The following is an 18,387-nucleotide window of genomic DNA, read 5'->3' on the forward strand; positions in this document are numbered from 1 at the left end:
AACTATCAATGCACAATCTATCCAGTCATGGCAAAGCTGGCCATATGCATCCTCCTGTCGTTAATCCAGAATGAGTGGCTTTTTACTGGGAAAATGACCAGTGCAAATTAAGGGGAATAGGTACCCAGCTGGTACCTGGTACTGGATGAAAGGAAAATCCTTATGGCTCTTCCCACCAGAACATTTTAGTAAACCCTGAACCCTGAGTTATTGTTCATGATTTTGTCTTTTTTTTTGTTTTAAAACCCCTTACCCTCTGCCCCCTTCATACTTGTTCTTGCATCACGCAACATCATTGTGAAATCAAAGCCGTGGCAGCAATGTCTCAGATGCTTCAGAGCTATCTTATGCACTCTCCATGACGATGTTGTGCGATGTAGTGAAATCAAAGCCAGCACCTTTGATCCACATACAGAGTAAGTTCAAGATTGGGATGAGAAGGGGGTCACAGCTCGAGGCTCATGTACAAAGAATCACCATATCGTGTTGTAGAAAAACACTGAATGGTGTGAAACCTATATGTCGGATTCCTGCTTCCAGAGGGTTTGGCGAGATTGCTACTTTCTTGGCATTCCTTTCTGCCCCCAACAGACGTGCCTCTTGTTCCTTCGTTGCCGATGCCATAGCGCCACAGTCATCGCGACGTCATTCTAATTTTCGGCTCTTTTAAACTGCCCTTACAACGCATCAATACCAACTTTGTTTTCAATCCTTGATCCCTAATATCTTTCATTTCACTTGGATTCGCACAGCTTACGTTGAGCAAGGTCCATACATTTTCCAAAAGCTGCTTATTTGGCCATGTTTCTGACCACTTTGCAATACATTGCTTTGCCATATTATTAACCCATTAGTAGCTTGGTGTGCTTTACTAAGAATCAGTGGGTTAGTCGAGTTCTGCGCGTCTTATTTTTTAGACATTAATCTTTTTGGTCAGTGGCTTAAAACGATCTCAGTGGATTAATCGTTGGTGCTGATGATGCAAAGTTGGAGTGCATGAATTGAAGGATTATGCTTTAATGTATGGCATCACCAATGCCCAAGATCCGGAATCTGAGCATGTTGGAGCTCACTTTGATGAGGCTAAACTACACTCACTTTCATGTCGCAATCTCAAACTCATGCCTTGAAATTTCACGTTTTTCACTCCAAGACTTGAATCCACGGTGGAACAGTTGGAGTGCAAATGGTTTTTAAGACAGAATGGAGAGTCTACAACTGGTCATGGATCTCCATGACCTTAAAAATGCAATTTCATTATGTGCCCGGTGAGTGGCGCAAAAGGCTTACACCATGAACAATCTATTCCACCGAGAGCTCACCACCCGATTATACTAACAGAGGATTTTGATACTCCTCAGTCTATGACTGATTGTACGATGAATCTGGACGTCAACCGACAAAATGGAAACAGTGGTCGAGGGCTTGAAGAGCTTGAATATTCTGGGTTGGCAAAAGTAGCACCTGCAAGGACGTTTTGCAGGAATATGTCTAATTTTTGGGGATTTACAGTAAATGTGTCCAAAGCCTACCTGTTGGCCGGCCTTCTGGCAATCTTTGGTGTATTATATCGAGTCCGAGAAGACAGCAGACCTACTGGTTGTTCACGTGGGGCCTTGGTAGCGTCGCAATCTTGTTCCTTGGAACTAATCAAGGAGAAAAAAAACAGTCGTGAAGGTAACCATGCTTTCCGCATTCAAATAAAAATGACCTTCTGGACGGTTTGAAAGTAGAGTAAAATTTTAACATGCGAGAATGACTTGAAGATGCCAAGAAACAATGTCTACATTTGAGATGAGCAATGTTGTGTTCATCGACAATCTGGTCGACAATCTAAGTCAAATGAATAACCCCTCCATTGATCGCTCATTATTGCAGGCCACGAGGATTATGATGTTTTCATATGCTACAGAGGAGCATGCGTGAAAGTAGATTTTGTGGATCACCTCCAAGAAGCGCTGAACTTAACGGGGTTCAAGGTGTATGTGGATTCGAAAGATATCTCGGAGGGAGAGGTGGCAAGGAATTGCATTGCTCATGCCATTCGAGTTGCACCAGTATGCGTGTCGGTGCTGTCGAAGGCTTTCGCGGAATCAAAGTTCTGCCTCGAGGAGCTTAGCCTCATGTTGTCCTCCGCGAAGGTCTTCCTCCCGTGTCTGTATGACATCGCCCCAAGTGATCTGCTCATGCCTGATACTGGCGCTTTGAAGCATGCTTTGCAGAAGTTTAAACAACACCATGGTGTGCAGAAGCTAGCCTTGTACCAGGCTGCGTTGCGCAGAGCGACGGATGTTCCAAATTGGGACTGTGAGATGCTGAATGGGTGAGGCCTCAAACTACTCGAATTGATATGACCTAATTAATTTCTCACTTGCTTGGGTTTCACATTATCAATGTGGTTGAATCGGGCACAGTAATTTTTTAATATTTGTAGTGTTATTCTGCTCGAGGATTCGTGCCAATTTCAACCGTGATCTCTTCAATGGCGTCTAGTTTGGTGACAGATTGAGAACGGATACTCTGGTTATGGCTACAGGTGCTGCCTTACCATTGTGAAGCGGATAGTGTCCAGAGTGCAGGATGCAGTACAGCGAAAACCACTTGGCTCTTTGTGCAGGTACGAGGTAGGATTAGATAAAAGAGAAGCAGAAGTTCTTGACATGCTGCGGATAGGCCCAGCCGCGAGAGTTATTGCTGTTCTGGGACCAGGAGGGGTAGGCAAGAGCACTATCTGCAAGGCCTTATACGAGCATGTATCACATCTTTTCACTGCGGTGAGCTACGTCGAGGATGTGAAAGAGAAGTCTAAGCATCCACGAGGACTAGTGCGCATGCAGCAACAAATCATCCACGATTTGTGCAAGTTGAACGATGTGCACATTGACAATCCAAGACACGGACAGGCATTGATCAAGGAGCATCTTCGCGGGTCCGTAAAGGTTTTAATTATCTTGGATGATATAGATGACTGCATGCAAGTGGAAAACCTGATGCTTCCTGACGCGCTTGGATATGGCAGTCGTGGTATTGTAGCTACGCGAGACAAAACAGTTGTGGCACAATTGGGAATACATGATACATACGAGGTTAGAGAATTAACAGAATTGGAAGCAGTAGAGCTCTTTTTTTGGCATGCTTTTATGCAGCAAAAACCTCCGCATTCTTTTGATAAAATCGCAACAGAGGTCGCCGTGGCTTGTGGACGAATTCCCTTAGAGATTATAGTAGCTGGTGCACACTTATGCGGTGAAATAAACCCTAGCATTTGGGGCGAAGTTTTGACGAAGCTACGAATGATACTGTTGATTTCAGACGAGAAAGTTCGAACTCAAAAACGCCTGCGAATCAGTTACGAAGCATTGCCAAGTAACGAACAAGAGATTTTCTTGGACGTCGCTTCTGTGCTGCTAGGAGAGACGGCGGACACTGCGAAACGAGCCTGGAATGCCTTTGGATGGTCGATGAAGACACTAGGCCACCTCATTGACAAGTGCCTGGTACAAGTAGACGCCACTGGCAAGCTCAGGATGCACGACCTACTTCGTGACCTCGGACGCCAAACGTCTCGTGTAGAGTTGACTCGGTTGTGGATGCCAGACGCTGAAATTGCGGTGAAGACCAACTTCAAATCACAGGGCCTGTCACTGTTGGGAAGCAAGGCAGTATTCCCAGCTCAGGCATTCGCTCTGATGAAAGATTTGCGAATACTTATTGTTGAGGGAGCCGCAGGAGAACGCTTCTCATACTTCCCTAAAAATTTGACAATGATCAGATGGCCTAGAATGCCGTTCTATTATGTTCCAGATGGAATTCAGGAGCTTGATAAACTAGCTGTTCTCAACTTGGGGTCGAGCAAGATCGAATACCTCTTTGATGAAAGTGCCGATAAGGTACGCACCTGTTACTCTTCGTCGAGCTATTTCAGACGGACCCTATTTTTTGCTTTGTCGCTTGACATTCAGTTAATAGTAGACCTTCCACGTTATGGACGCCGAGCATCTGGACATTGATATCCAGGAAATATCCTTTTCCATTGGTCGACTGCGAAGTTTGCAAGAACTCAATTGTCGAGGTTGTGATCGGCTGGAGCGACTCCCGGAGAACATCGGTGCTCTCACGCGATTAGAGACGATTAACCTCAGTCTTTGTAGTGCGCTCCGAAGCATACCATCTTCCATTGGAGCCTTAACAGGATTGTCCAAGCTAGACCTCAGCAACTGTTTACAACTGCAATGCCTGCCCGAGTCCATTGGACAACTCACCCACCTACGAGAGCTCATGATGGACAACTGCGACAGGCTTAAATCACTTCCAGAAACCATAGGCCACATGGTGAGGCTTAGAAAATTGCACCTTTCAGGTTGCAGCGCAGTTGTGTATATCCCGTCTTCATTGGGCAAGCTTTCCAACCTCCAGGAGCTTTCTCTCTCTACCAAAGCACTGTCCAATCTTCCCAATTGTCTCGAGAGTTTGACGGGTTTGCGGCATTTCGAGCTTTTTGACATAAGCAGCAATACCAACATCGACTTTGTATACTGCTTCAAGTACTTACACGAGTTATACCTGTCGAAGATCGAAAAACCCTCAGAGTGTATCACGGAACTCTGTGAGCTGAAAAAATTGTTCCTTAGTCTCTCCAACGACGTCATAAAGCTACCCGACTACCTTGTTCAACTCAGCCGACTTCGGGAATTGTACTTGCACGATTGCTCCGGGTTGGAATCCTTACCCTGTTGCATTAATAAACTTTCGAATCTGAGAATCCTTGATTTGAAAAATTGCAGTAAACTGACTGGGTTGCCAAACAACATCTGTCTAATGACTCATCTCCAAAAACTACGTCTGAAAGGATGTCGAGAATTGAAGTGTTTGCCGGAGGCCATTACGGATCTTTCCGAGCAATGTCGGGCAACTTTAAGCATTGCATTGAGGATGAACAGTGCACGCGAAAGGAAATTGGGTAACTTCGTAAGGATGCTGGCTGAATTGAACTTGGCATCTCGAGTTCAACCCTGTAATGCTACAATTTTCACTGAACGGAGCCTGGCTAAAGGATTACTAAATGATTTCGACGGTGCACTTGGAGACTTGGACACTGCTCACCACCTTTCTCCGAGCTTCTCGGCTACTTTGATGGCACGAGGACGCTTGAAGTATTTGATGGGAGACTTCCACTCGGCATTGGCTGATCTGGAGGCTGCTCACATACTGAATCCAAATGACAAGGGAAATATTTTAAGGTGCGCCTACCCATCACAAACAAAAATTCACCAGCTGATGTGGGCACTATCATGTCTATGCAATGGTGCCTTGGTCTGACTAAGAGATTTTATTTCTTGCAGCATGAGAAGAGTGGTGAAAGTCAGGTTGGGCAACTGCCAAGAAGTCTTAAATGAACTCAATAGATGCATGGAACTCTATCCAGAGGATGGATTCTACATGTTGGAACGTGGAGTCCTCAAAACCTACATGAACCAATTGAAGGGTGCCATGCTGGACCTTAATTGTGCTTTAAAAAGTCTGGGTGAAACGTATGAAGTGGTAAAACATCGAGCCTATGTCGAGCATCTCCTCGGAGATGACAAGGTTGCTCGCAGTCTTGCCTGCCGAGCGAAGCAGCTTAGGCCCTTGGGATGCCATGAGGGAGTCACTTGTCTTGCTGAGATGCCTGTCAAATTCATGGAATACGACTTCTAGAAAGCCCACTCCCCACCTCACACTAACAGATTATTACATCTGAGTTGAGAGCTGCAGTTTCATGCCCTCTCTGACCGCCACCTTATTATGCTGCTGCTGCTCCTGTTGTTCAATTTACAATCCGGCCCTATTGTCCCCCCCCCCCCCCCGGATACCATCCACGTTGAAATCTCGTATTCAAAGTTGCTGAATACTCTCTAAAGTATTTTAACTTTGTTCATATCTCGTGTCTGCTACCACAAAGCCAGGATTTTGCAGCTTGCATGTGATTCAAATGTTCAACAATTTTTTTGTGATTAGGGTTCTCAATCAATCAGGGATTCTGTTTCAGGATTTATATCGTTTCCTACTTCAATATCAAACAGATGACAATATTAATTAACTTGAGGGTTATATGGAATACAAATGGTTATCATCCGGCGAGACCATCAAAACAATTATTCAATTGGATTTTCAACAACAGTTTTTTTTCTTCAAAAATGCATTCGCAGAGGGATCTCTTGAAGTGAATCTTTGGAGGGCAAACCAGAGGTAATTCTACCAACGAGGTCGAACTGTAACAAATAAACTTGAGAACATGAGTTCCCCGTGTGGTTACACTAGGTGTTGATTTGCAAATTTGCACAGGTGCCATATGAGCATCTACATTGTTGATTGTCTATGTTTAGTCCAAAATCTTATCTATCATCAGTGGAAGATGATGTCCGGAAGGAATGTACCAACCGATTCATGAAAGCCTGACAAGAAACCGCAAACTTGGTCATTACAGTTCGAAGCAAAATAGCTGAATCTGACACTTAAATTGTTATTGCTGTTTCGCCCTGTGTAGCAGGCTTAAGAACAGAGGTAGGCCATCTCAATAGCACCAAACCTAGAGTGTGTGCCAATGAAGGTCACCTTCTAGGGAGACTGACTGATAAAATGTGGTGGTACTAAAACTAGAATTTTGTAATGCAACTTTTTAATTGAATTTTTGAAAAATCAAAAGAAAAACTTTCAACTATTCTGCAAAAATCTTATCTTTCATTGAAAGCTGAATCATAAGATATATACAAACACCCTTTTAAAATTATAAAAGTAGTTTTAACTTCTGAAGTATGTTTTAGTAAAATGAAATAGGTAAATATAAGATTATCCAATAATTACATGCATATATATATATATATATATATATTGAAATAATATATTTTCAAATAACCAATTCCAGCAAATTTTACTCTATTAAATTCTGATTGCAAGGCATATATATATATATATATATATATATATTCTTCTATAAACTAAGAAGATATCCAAGGATTTTCACTTTCATTGCATTATTGTAAAAGAGAGTAAATCTTCAAAAATGTTTAGAATATTATATATATATATATATATATATATTTTCAGTATTAAAAATTATGCTTATTTATTTTTTAATGTCAAAAGTATAAATATGGTTTTGTTTTTCAATCACAATAAATAATATTATATTTTTGATAGATTATTCATAGTATAAGTCTTACTTGTTATATTTTCAAGTATTTTAAAAAGTTGTAATTAAGTTAGTATTTTTTGACATTAATCTAATACAAAATATTGATTAGTCTTTTACCTTAATTGATAATAAATTAAAATATATCCAGATAAACTATAGAACTTTATAAATTATATGTCAATAAAAAATATATAGTAATAATAAAAATATATATATATATATATATAATCATTTTAAAAATCCCTTTAGATGTACATTAGATACTAACATAGTGTATGATTATTATTTTAGCTTAAGATCAATTATTTAAAGCCAAAATAAAAATAAAAATTATATATATGATTTATTTTTTTATTTTAATATCAAGCACTAAAATGTTATTACATATATTTTAAATATTTTTAATATATTTATAATTTTAGCATTAAAGCATACTATTTGAGGTTAGTTGATTTCTATTGTGCAATTTTAGACTCCAATTGTAATTGCAACCCTAATATTAAATAGGAAGATTTAAATGTTCTTTATATAAATTGTTTACATGTTGCATTTAAAATCAAGGGGGAATTATTGCACACAATCCTTTCAAGCAACACAACCTATAAAAACTAAAACAAAAATAAGATAATAAGAAAAGATAACATTATTATTGTAATTCCAAAGTTTGTTTGGATCTATAGCACCATTCATTGTTGAAGCATTGTACAAGACTCAAACTAACTTGAGAAGAAGAAGGGCCAAATAGAAGAGGGGAGCATGGAGAATGAAACATCTGAATATAATTGAAAATAAAAAGAAGTAAATGAAGGCAAAAAAATGAAATGAAAAGTGTGTATATATATATATATATATATATATATATTTTTTTTTCTTGTGGAACCCTTACTTACCAAGACTAATTCATGATTCACACACAAGGTTGGTCTACAAGCTCACTAAGACTGAAATTTTTGGCTAGTGCAAGAAAAGATGAGATTGAAAGTGTTATTGTTTTTGGACCTATTGAAGCTAACAAAGATTACTTCTGACAATCAAGTACCTCCCTAATAAGCTCTTTGTTGAAAGTGCTATTGAAAAAATACAGAACACATGCTAGAGCATTTTAAACCAAGACAAGTCTATTATTTTACACTTACTATGATTTTTGTGAGTGCCTGTTCTGTATAGCCACTTGCAATTAAAATGTGCATAGAAGCATGATATCCAAATCAGTTGGCAAGTCACACCATTATGGTGGGTTTATTGAATCTCACATCTCTTGTTGTTACACTTTGTCTTGACGACAAAGAATGAGGGTCGTTTCCATTACAGATTCTAGTCTATAATCATATTTCTAAATTACAGCTATTGTCTGAAATACACATTCTGTACAAGATTATTTGAATCTCAGATGTACAGTGTTTCATGCAGCATTTGTAGCAAAGCAAGAGACTCTCCCAGTAATACACTGTTGTACACCTCCTGCAGTATTCTACCTAATAGGTGAATAAATTTCTGTTGTGACAGATAATTAATTGAGGCACAGCTACTAACCATGTGCACTACATCCCATACATCAACCAAAAAAAGGCCGACAAGAACGATATATCTAAGTTTGCCTGTAAATCTCCAACTGAAAGCTATCATGTGCAGAGGTCGTTGGTGCAGATCTATAATTATCATAATTGCAACTTCGACAGAAGTTGAAAATTGTCCAAAACTAAGACTACCTACATACAATGCTGCGGTCCATTCAGGTACGTTAAGAATGCCGCAGTAACATGGTGCAGCTCGTAGACTACTTGTAGGATTTACACGTCGTGAATTACAAGGACTAGTTTATGCTTTCATACTAAAATTTCGTAGATTCATTAGTTAGTCGTAATCCATGACTTTTACCGATGAGTAGAGGTTCACGATCTAGATCCACAATCTGGACAGATGTACGTGATTAATTAGATGTTAACAACAAAGGCCCATGACAGATCGCACGAACTCAAGTAAGCAATTATCCAATTTCTATGAAAGCAATACGCGAAGAAAAATCTTTCAAAAATAATTTACGATCTTTAAATAATAACAGACACAACATGTGATCTAGCTTTCTGTGGCTTCCCTCAAACGCCTGATGGTGCTTCACACAGTAACAGCAGCCGCCGTGCTGCATCACCAAAAATCAACAGATAAGCATGAAGTCCACGAGTCAAAGACACATTACGAGACGATTAAGCCACACACTTGAACGACATATAATCCAAGATTTACCTCTTCAACATTGACGCATGTTGTCAGCACAGTATCCTCACCACGAGGTTTAGCGTTTAAGGTTAGTACATTACTTCTGAAAATGACCATAGTTTGGCGTTAAACAAAAGTTGGACCACATACACTTCTGAAGAGCGGGGGGTTGGAAACAGTTAACCTAAACAAAAGCAACAATCATCAAATAATAGATATGAACACTCTTGATGACGCCAATCCTGCTTCATACACGTTCACTAGAGACAAGGAATAATTTGCGGACTTACTTCATGGTGTAAGCACCACCAGCCTTCACCTTGCCACAATCTTTGCGGCTCCAAATTCCCACAGCTTTCCTTTTCACCGCAAACTGGAGTGAGCATAAATATAGTGCAATATGAGAAAGATTTTGAATTCAATACACCCTAGCTATTCCGGAACCGCGGGGTTTGTGTGTGACTGTGTGTGCGCGTGCGAAAATTAACGATTATGTCAATTGAGAAGATTTGAAAATGGGAAATTCCTCATAACGATATGATTAAACAGATACTTATATTTAGTTGAAAACTCACCTTCCCACAGAATTCACAAAAGTATTTGGAGTGCTGACTAACTTCCATCTTTTTGATCTGTTTCCTTAAACTGGCACCATATCGTGTGCCTGAAAATCACGGGATTTTGAGAGGATCGTAATTACACCGAAAAAGGCATCAAGCTTGACATAGAGTAATGTCATGGAACAGCATAACATAAGAATACCACATATGTATAGTGATGTCAAACGAACTTCACTGCGATAAGACTCAAGAAACCTTACCGTACTTTCCGACAATTCCAGCTTTTTTGGTGCGCTTAGTCTGTCAGGAAAACGCAGCACAATAGTTCAGAGTCGAATCACAGACTCAACCCATCTGTAGTTTCTAATAGTGTCATCACGAAACCAGAGAAAAATTAAATTACAGACCAACTGTAGTACAAAATGACCAACTGTGCGCATACGGCAGGACAACTAATGACCTCAGCAATCATACTGTAAACCCTAAAATCTCAAACCGCCTTAAACTTCACTACAAGGTCAATCGAGGCATAGCCACTTGTATGCCAATACGACATAATGACTAAATCTCTTCACCGACTTCTAGAAGCTCATAAGCATTTGGGAGGGAGGAAATAGAAGGGAAGATCCCGTTAAAAGGCATGAAGTTTTTTTGATTTAAAAAAAGAAAAAAGAAAAAAAAGAAAAATAAGGGTCTACTGCATATGTATGAATGAGCATTAATTTCAATTAAGAGTGGGGTGTGACAGGAGCTTCAGATGAAGAATTTCGTGAGTTCTATGTGAAGCACAAGCACCCCATAATCTGTACAAGTCAAGGCTGAAATCAATAGTGGAAAGTTGGGAGAACCAAGAGGACAGGAGCAGCACCAGGTTGGACATTACAATTCTAAGCGGGTAGGATAAGAACCCAGGGTAGCAATGTTACATTGTCGAACTTAGGGTGTACCTCTCGATCCCTTTCCTGGTCTGACCCGACTGCCCTGCACCCGCAAGGCTTTCCTAATCTGGACCCTCCACTCTTTCATCTAGGGGACGATTTTAGGTCCTCCTCCTTAAACAATTTCCATCTGTCTGACTCGTCCCACGCCAACTTCTCTTCCTCTATCACAACTCTATAATGCGTGATAATGGTCATCACATATTCTTTAAGGGACTGTCTCCACTGAAAATCCAAGAACAAGCTTTATCATAACCTAATTTCGTAGGGTCGCTTTATCGAACTTTGTTCGAACAACACAAGCAAGCTTCCCGTGAGTCGTCTCATTCGGGCTTCACTCAATGCTGTCCCTCCATGCCCATTGCATCACCTACGTACGCATTGTTTTCCACACATTTGCTTTTTTCCATCCCACCTTACAAGGCGATAAATTCCAAAGGTTTGGCACTCACAGAGGTCCTCGATGCCTTCTTTCACATGGCAGATGTGGACTGCGATGGTCGAATCAGTGGTGTTGAGTCTGCGAAAAAAATTCCGAGCTGCTGCTCTGCCTCAGACCACTCTTGCCAAGGTGCTTTATAACTCCATTCCTTTCTCTCATTGTTGCCTTACCATTCACATGGATCAGAACAAGTCAACGGGACTCAAGGGGATTCTTATCGTGCGGTACCAATTAATCGAGGTCTATGACTGCATTTTACGAACACTTGTTTTCCACATAACTATTTATATCGCAAAACATTGCAGATTTGCAAATGCTCTGTTTGGCAGTGCATGCTGTTCTCAAACTCATGCTCTGTTCTTTACGTTGTACGTTCAGAAGCCTCTTTGTCAGAAAGGCGTTCATTTAGACCGTTGACCAGTTACACATACCTTGCCATAAAATCTGAATTAATCAGCTAATTTGCACCCTATGAATAATCACTTTACAAATAAATAAATAAATAACCTAGATTTTTTTTTATTTAAATAAACAAATCTGGGTAAGGAGAATTGTTTTTGCACAGCATACCTTCTCTTAAAAGGAGCACAAAATTAATGTTGCAGACATAAACCTTTTTATGTCTTCGCTGTTGCGAGCGGCCGAATTTTAGAGGGTGGAGTTTTACGAAATGCCTGGCACCGCAAAGACTTCTGATGCAATGTTTTAGAAGAGCATGGCTAGATAAACTGTCTGAGACTTTTGGGATAAACTACAGCAGATGTGCCGATCCAATTTCCCAGTGTTTTCTCATTTGGAATACTCAAGAGATTGCTGATGTAACACTGTACCTTCAGCTTTCTTGTTGCAGTCATGGTGTTTTTCATTCGCCTCTCAGATCTAGGCAATCGTCGATCAAGGGCAGACAGGATTCCTTTCACGAAAGAAGTTATACAATGCTCTGAAGCTTGCGACAGTAGCACAGACAGAAAGAGAGCTTACGCTGGAGGTGATCAAGGCAGCTTTAATAGGATCAGCCGCTGGACAGCTTCCCCCTCCACGCATGACACCATCGCCACTTTCTAACGCCGAAGGGATACCTGCTCTGCAGACCTCTCAATCAACAACATTGCCGAGCAAATTTTCTACTCTCAACTCCGCACCTTCGAAGATTCCTTCAGGACTATTATTCTACAACTGGATTTCTGGAAACACTTTCTGCTTATATCAACGTTGATCTTGCAGCACAATTTCGCGTGATGATATGACAGAATTCTTCAGTGCGTCCTACTTTTGCATCTTAGTCTGAATCTTTGGATATCGCACCAACTTCTTAAGCCCTCTCTGCGATCTTAAATTCTGGAAGTGTTCAAGATGGACGCCCAGTAGTGGCACCTGCATTAATGTCACCTTGGCCAAGAATGACTCTGGCAGATATACAGCGATTCGTCCGCATCTTTAGCCAGGTGGATACTGATCAGGATGGAAAGATTACAGGAGAGCAAGCTCGTGAGCTCTTCCGAAATTGGCAACTTCCAAGAGGTGAAATAGCAGTACTCTTCATATGATGTTCTTTTTTATGTGCGAAATTACATGATGATGATGAGAAGTCAAATGATGGGGATCTCAAGCGATACGATTTTTATGTCCAGATGTGCTAAGGCATGTTTGGAACCTCGCGGATCAAGATGGTGACAATATGTTGTCGGTCCGTGAGTTCTGTACAGCCGTTTATCTCTTAGAAAAATCCAAGGAAGGCCACCCCCTGCCTTCTAGACTCCCGACGGACAGTCACCGCGAAGATTATCCTACTCCTGACAAGATGATACTATCTGCCTCTCAGCACTTACGCTATGCTTTGGCCACCACTCCAATAGGGCACCTCCAGTACTCAATACCCGCTACGCGAAGGGACTTTGACTGTCACAATCCTCAACCCCCTCATGGTGACACAAGTGGCATAAATCACAAGTGAAATATTGAAGAAGATTCTGCGACACATCCTTCACCGATACTGTCAGACAAACCTATTAAGCAGGTTTGTACGTCCTTCGTGTAAGAGGGCATATGTCAAGTTCTGAAATAATTGGCGATTTAGATGCAACACATTAACACTGAGAACATTATCACTGTGTGGAACCTCGCGGGGAACAATTTCATCGATGCACCAAGAGATCGGATCTCAAATAATCTTCCACAATAATCACACTGGAATAAGAGCCAACGTGGTGGACGAATGACAGCAACAACATTAGCTAGCAGTCTAATCAATTGAATGCAAATTTAGCTCTTGCTTACAAGTGGATACCGCTCATTTACAGATCGCTGATTTGAATAGGCGTACTCTGTCACAGAAGGAGAGGGCAGAGTATTATCGCTCAAAGCTACAAGAAATTGTATGCCTCTATTTGATTGTTTATGAAGTCTCGACTTCTTTTTGTTTAGCCTTTTTCATATTTTGTTTTATTTGCTGTAATCTAAAGACATGCTGTTCTTTCAGTATGCATTGTATCACAAAAAAAAGAAAAAAAGAAAAAAGAAGAAGAAGATCTGACCAAGAAAATTTTCATGAAGACAGGTGCTTTTCAACACTAGATGTCACAACAAGCTCGTGGAGTTGACAGAGAAGGTTGTCACACTTAGACGTAAGGTTCGAGTTTTAACTGCTTTCAGAAGGTGATTTGAATTACTGAAATTTTTAGTGTGTTGAGTGCAATACTGGTTTTCACCAAAACCGATCGGATTGTTGTTTTAGGTCTCTTTGAACTGTCTCGTTTGATCAACATCTTCGATCTATGATTTGACGTTGCTTATGCTTTTAAAAGAAAACATGATATAAATGAAAAGCATATTATGCTTGATTATTGTTAATGCCAAGTGATTCCGAGCCCTTCTGTTGACAACCTTCTAACTTCAGGTTTATTCCTTGAGTCGACAATATGAAGAAATGACCAAATCTGTTTCAGAAGCAGAGTTGCAAGTAGCTGCAAAACATGTCATCCTTCAGCAAACTCAGGTGATATTGAACTCCGTTTCTGTGACCATTTGCCATTATTTTCATCTGGGCATGTGAGAGTTGATTTCAATTCCATTCAGTTTTCCCAGAAAGAAATCATTCCTGCTTTCGGTATATATTTAATTCTGTGCAGGGAAGGAAATCGATACTCTCTCATTCACTACTCAGGTCGGATAGTGGCAACACATTATCAGATTCGTATCTACAGGTGCATGCTCCATGAAACATTCAACCATTTTACAAGCTGTTATGTCCACTGGGTTAGGCTTCGAAACATGTGGTAGATTTTCCATTATTAGAGCATCAACCGTTTGCAACATTGCGAAGCTCATCTGAAGTTCAGTACAACTATCTTGCAGACTCAGCTAGAAATTATTGAGGTTGATCTTGACCATTTAGGGGAGAAACTCACTGAAAAGGCAAAGTCCCTGGGTGTGAAATTCAAATTACCCAGGAACTCAACTTTTGGTGCGTTGGGACAAAGTCCATGCCTGCAGATGGTTTTTTACTTAATTTCTCGATGGTATTTGCATGAATATAGAAACATATATATATATATATATATATATATATATTTACACACACGCACACGCACACGCATATTCTTTCATCTTTCTAACCGCACTTACCTATGTGCAAAAAATTGGCAACCAAACCCTCTGTAAGAACCAGCTCAGTGGAATAAAAAATGCGAAAATTCGAACGATGAAGGTGACCAACATCTTGGCATTTCCCCTGTTTTGCATGTTCTAATAAGTACATCTGGTTTTGCAACGATGTTGTGCTCTCCTGGGGATATTTCAAAGAGGCGTCGCGAGTGGTGTCACCATGTTGTCAGGTTACACTGAAGCTCTGGAGTACATTTGCACATTCGCCGAGGCATCTTTTTTACCCGCCTCTACCAAAGAACTTTCTGCAGTAGCTGCCAGGAACACGAAGGGAGAAAATGAACTGGAATTGGACGCCATCAGCTGTAGAATACGCTGTGCATCAGCAGAAAAAGAATCTCTTTTAGGGCTCTTAACTGCGACTACTTCTGAATCTAAGACACCTAGTGGAGGTTCTATGGGGGAATCAATGTATTCACCCGCAAATGTCCCGAAATCAACAGAAAACACTTTGACGGACAATGTGGTGCCGACCTTATTTTGCAGCGGCGAAAAATCCAACCCTGAGGCCTCGATAAGAGATGCTGCTGACACCCCTCCAAAAAGCACCCGAGAACAAGAACTTGCGACATTGCCAGCAGTAGGAGTCCACTCTTCTGTGCTCTCTCTGCTACTCACAGAATCGTATTCATCAGGGGAAAACATGTCTAGAATGATAATTGAAGCTGAAAAATATGAAGCGAGGTAGCATAACTATTGAGCCATGTGCTTGTGAAGTAAAGGGTTACGATGGCTAACTTACCTTCCTGCTGCAAAATTTGCTCTTAAATTTGCATTTATCTCAGACGATGACCTCTCACCAGTAGTCATGGCTTAAATGAATGATTGAAAACTAAATATTATGGTTCTGTAAGTATTTGTAAAGCATTATCAAGTTCTCATTTAGTTGCATCGTCCTCTTCAAGTGAAATTCGTAAAATCTAGGTATGTTACAGGATTACATAGCTTACACTGAAGGTTAGCTCCACTTGTCCCTAGAATGTCAAATGACTTGATTTGGCGTGTGAGATGGCAGAGTCGCAACTGTAGCAGATTCATTTGAGGCTCACGCAAAAAAATTGCAGGCTTCAAATGCATTAGGTCCCCGTACAAGCAGGTTTTCGTCCCTCTACTTTGTGGTGCAAGTTTCACAGGTTCTTAGAATTTAACGAAGTGAATTAGCTAAGAAATGAACAAGTTGAATCGTCATATCTCGTCTTCACAACCAACTCAACATGTAACAGCCTGATATTCCTCACAAATACATGATGTGATGTGTCTGTTGATTGTAGCTTGGAAGCAGGAAGTTCCATGTTATCAGATGCATGTGAAGCTACAGAAATTCCAGGGAGAGTAAGACAAAGAGATGACAATGTAGACTCACCACCAGAAACGTCACGAGGATATGATACCTTCGCTCTGGGCATCTTGGTAAATAAAGCCAACCCCTTACACACAGCGTGGACAAGGATGCAACAGCCCATGTTGCTGATCGGTGTTGGATGCTACTTCAAAATTAACTGAAGTGAGAAATTTATAATGTTGGGCCCGTCACTTAACTATGTGTGAGGTGGGGTAAGTGGGTTGCGAGGAGCTACTACCGATCTTTTCCGAGATGAATAACCGAGTATTGATTTTTTGTACAGGCCCCATCTGACATCAAAAAATGGACCAACGCAAGAGGTGCAATAGAGTCTTTCGAGCCTGGGGATTATTTTGAGTTGACTTTAACACGTGATTGGAAATCACAGTCACAATCCACAGTAAACTCCATATCTGAGCTAAAAAAACAATAAAAACAGCATTTAGAACCTTTCGCTTTCGCAGGTAACCTGAAGGAACTACTAGCACATTGCCACAGCTAGCATCAATAACCAGAATTCATGGAGAAGGAGCTCTTGACATTGTGAAAATAGACTCATGAACCGGATCCTCTCGTAAGTAACCTACGCTTCTGAAGGCAAAACTATTCTCATTCTTCTCCGTTTAAGTCCTGAGATACTCTATTTCCGAATCTTATCTTATGCTTTTCAAAATGATCGCTGTATTATTTATACGTATGGTAGCATGGTGTGAACTTCTCTACTTCCAACTACAATTTCTACATTGTTGTTGTTTACATTGTAAAAATATTCAATGCAGTTCCAAAACGTTCAAAGAATTAGCCAATCTCATGTATGTTACACAAGGTGCAATTAGAAGTTATTGCACAATTGCAATTATAAGTTATTTTGTAAAATTTTGCAATTAAAATATATTGCAATTAAAATTTTGATAAAGTTTTAGTAAGATATGCCATGTCATCAAAATAGTATGATATATTTGGATATGGAGGCATACAATATTCTTTTTAAAATACCATTACGCAATAAATTTACAAAATTTTAGCAATATTTAAAAATATAATATTTTTTATATATATATATATATATATATATATATATATATACATGAAGTTTTTAAAGCCACATTCCAATATTATTAACACCACACTCTCTCTTGTCGTGTCATGATTCATTTACTCTATCTCTTGTCCTTGTCAGCACTAATACTTAATATGTTTAGCAATGTTAATTAATGATTAATAATTTATTTATTTATTTACTTAAAATATGCTTTAACTTGTAGATTTTAGCAAGTACTATATGTCAATGTATTGACTCCTTATTACTTCAATTATTTTAGAACATAATGTATATTGAAGTTATTTAATTTTAAACTAAGAAAATATTATAATCTAATATTTGATATTTAGAAACATATAAAGTATCAAATTTTATTTCAAGTGAATTTAATAAATAGAATCAAATCTTTTATTAAGTATAAGATCTTAGGATTATGCAAAAGTATAGCAAGATAACTAGATCCATGAGTATTATTACCAAACAATGCAATAATAGAACAATAATAAGACTAAAACGTCCAAAATTAGACTATAAGACATATATTGTTGAGACTAAAGAGCCCTTCATCACCAACACCTATATATACTAGGATTCAAGAAGCTTTTAGATAACTTCTTGTTGAAGGACTATTCCTAAGTCATCCTAAGATGCTTTTTGAGCAATTTTCTTGTTACTTTATTGTAAAGCAATTTCAAGAACCTTCTCTTGTAATTTCCTATATTATTTAGGAATTAAGCAATCTTACAAGCTTATTTTGGAATTTTCTATAATCTTCTAAGATCTTCTAAAATCTTTTAGAAACTTATATAAGCTTTTAAATATTCCAAAATATTTTTTAAATAGATGTTTATAACATCACTTTATCATTTAGCTTCAAGTTTTTTAAGAAGTAGTTAAATTATAATTGCTTAAAAGCAAAAAAAATCAAAGATATACATCATAGTATGTACAACATATTCTAGTTGCTCTTAAGGGATCAAAAGACTCATTGATCCTTGCAACCAAAGAT

At 39.4% G+C, this 18,387-nt stretch overlaps 3 protein-coding genes across 27 annotated transcripts; 2 read left to right on the plus strand and 1 right to left on the minus strand.

Annotated features, from left to right (window-relative positions):
* Positions 1–276: 276 nt before the first annotated feature.
* LOC112277684 (disease resistance protein L6) lies at positions 277–6,700 on the plus strand. 9 transcript variants are annotated; one of them, XM_073531752.2, is made up of 7 exons: positions 277–1,677; positions 1,879–2,323; positions 2,537–3,890; positions 4,018–5,240; positions 5,343–5,899; positions 6,029–6,228; positions 6,530–6,700. In XM_073531752.2, the coding sequence occupies exons 1-5, from the start codon at positions 1,260–1,262 to the stop codon at positions 5,695–5,697; spliced, it is 3,795 nt and encodes a 1,264-aa protein (XP_073387853.1). In that variant the 5' UTR covers positions 277–1,259; the 3' UTR covers positions 5,698–5,899; positions 6,029–6,228; positions 6,530–6,700. The 9 variants fall into 9 exon arrangements, with proteins under 9 accessions (XP_073387853.1, XP_073387854.1, XP_073387852.1 ...); XM_073531753.2 differs by having other exon boundaries at positions 1,879–2,141; positions 2,250–2,323; positions 5,343–6,228; XM_073531751.2 differs by having other exon boundaries at positions 277–1,268; positions 1,342–1,677; positions 5,343–6,228.
* Positions 6,701–8,384: 1,684 nt separating this feature from the next.
* Positions 8,385–11,299, minus strand: LOC112277686 (uncharacterized). The gene is made up of 7 exons (XM_090248066.1): positions 11,264–11,299; positions 10,860–10,970; positions 10,212–10,251; positions 9,967–10,055; positions 9,682–9,764; positions 9,419–9,494; positions 8,385–9,314 (listed from the first exon to the last, which is right to left on the minus strand). Exons 1-7 carry the CDS (start codon positions 11,297–11,299, stop codon positions 9,162–9,164), a joined length of 588 nt encoding a protein of 195 aa, XP_090104192.1. The 3' UTR covers positions 8,385–9,161.
* Positions 9,351–18,148, plus strand: LOC112277685 (uncharacterized). 17 transcript variants are annotated; one of them, XR_012216813.2, is made up of 14 exons: positions 10,245–10,846; positions 11,374–13,348; positions 13,632–13,706; positions 13,889–13,960; positions 14,228–14,326; positions 14,460–14,534; positions 14,686–14,794; positions 14,999–15,037; positions 15,165–15,678; positions 16,010–16,090; positions 16,266–16,404; positions 16,620–16,656; positions 16,801–16,910; positions 17,116–18,148. XR_012216813.2 is itself a non-coding variant. In XM_090248044.1 (13 exons), exons 6-13 carry the CDS (start codon positions 14,258–14,260, stop codon positions 16,767–16,769), a joined length of 1,176 nt encoding a protein of 391 aa, XP_090104170.1. In that variant the 5' UTR covers positions 9,351–9,479; positions 10,700–10,846; positions 11,374–13,348; positions 13,632–13,706; positions 13,889–13,960; positions 14,228–14,257; the 3' UTR covers positions 16,770–18,148. The 17 variants fall into 17 exon arrangements, 15 of the variants coding, with proteins under 15 accessions (XP_090104170.1, XP_073387604.1, XP_073387594.1 ...); XM_090248044.1 differs by adding an exon at positions 9,351–9,479 and having other exon boundaries at positions 10,700–10,846; positions 16,620–18,148; XR_012216812.2 differs by having other exon boundaries at positions 16,620–16,910.
* Positions 18,149–18,387: the final 239 nt, after the last annotated feature.

The sequence above is a fragment of the Physcomitrium patens genome, chromosome 26 (assembly GCF_059467195.1).
Source record: "Physcomitrium patens ecotype Gransden chromosome 26, ASM5946719v1, whole genome shotgun sequence".
Lineage (NCBI taxonomy): Eukaryota > Viridiplantae > Streptophyta > Bryopsida > Funariales > Funariaceae > Physcomitrium > Physcomitrium patens.

Coding starts and splice junctions, on each gene's coding strand:
- LOC112277685 (XM_090248044.1), top strand. CDS start 14,258: ATGACCAAATCTGTTTCAGAAGCAGAGTTGCAAGTAGCTGCAAAACAT. Junction 16,091..16,265: donor TTAGGTCCCCGTACAAGCAG/GTTTTCGTCCCT, acceptor TGTTGATTGTAG/CTTGGAAGCAGGAAGTTCCA. Junction 16,405..16,619: donor CCTTCGCTCTGGGCATCTTG/GTAAATAAAGCC, acceptor TTTTTTGTACAG/GCCCCATCTGACATCAAAAA.
- LOC112277686 (XM_090248066.1), bottom strand. CDS start 11,299: ATGGAAAAAAGCAAATGTGTGGAAAACAATGCGTAC. Junction 9,495..9,681: donor GGTGGTGCTTACACCATGAA/GTAAGTCCGCAA, acceptor GGTCATTTTCAG/AAGTAATGTACTAACCTTAA. Junction 9,315..9,418: donor CATGCGTCAATGTTGAAGAG/GTAAATCTTGGA, acceptor TTGGTGATGCAG/CACGGCGGCTGCTGTTACTG.
- LOC112277684 (XM_073531749.2), top strand. CDS start 1,260: ATGTGCCCGGTGAGTGGCGCAAAAGGCTTACACCATGAACAATCTATT. Junction 1,678..1,878: donor GAAAAAAAACAGTCGTGAAG/GTAACCATGCTT, acceptor TCATTATTGCAG/GCCACGAGGATTATGATGTT. Junction 5,241..5,342: donor GACAAGGGAAATATTTTAAG/GTGCGCCTACCC, acceptor TATTTCTTGCAG/CATGAGAAGAGTGGTGAAAG.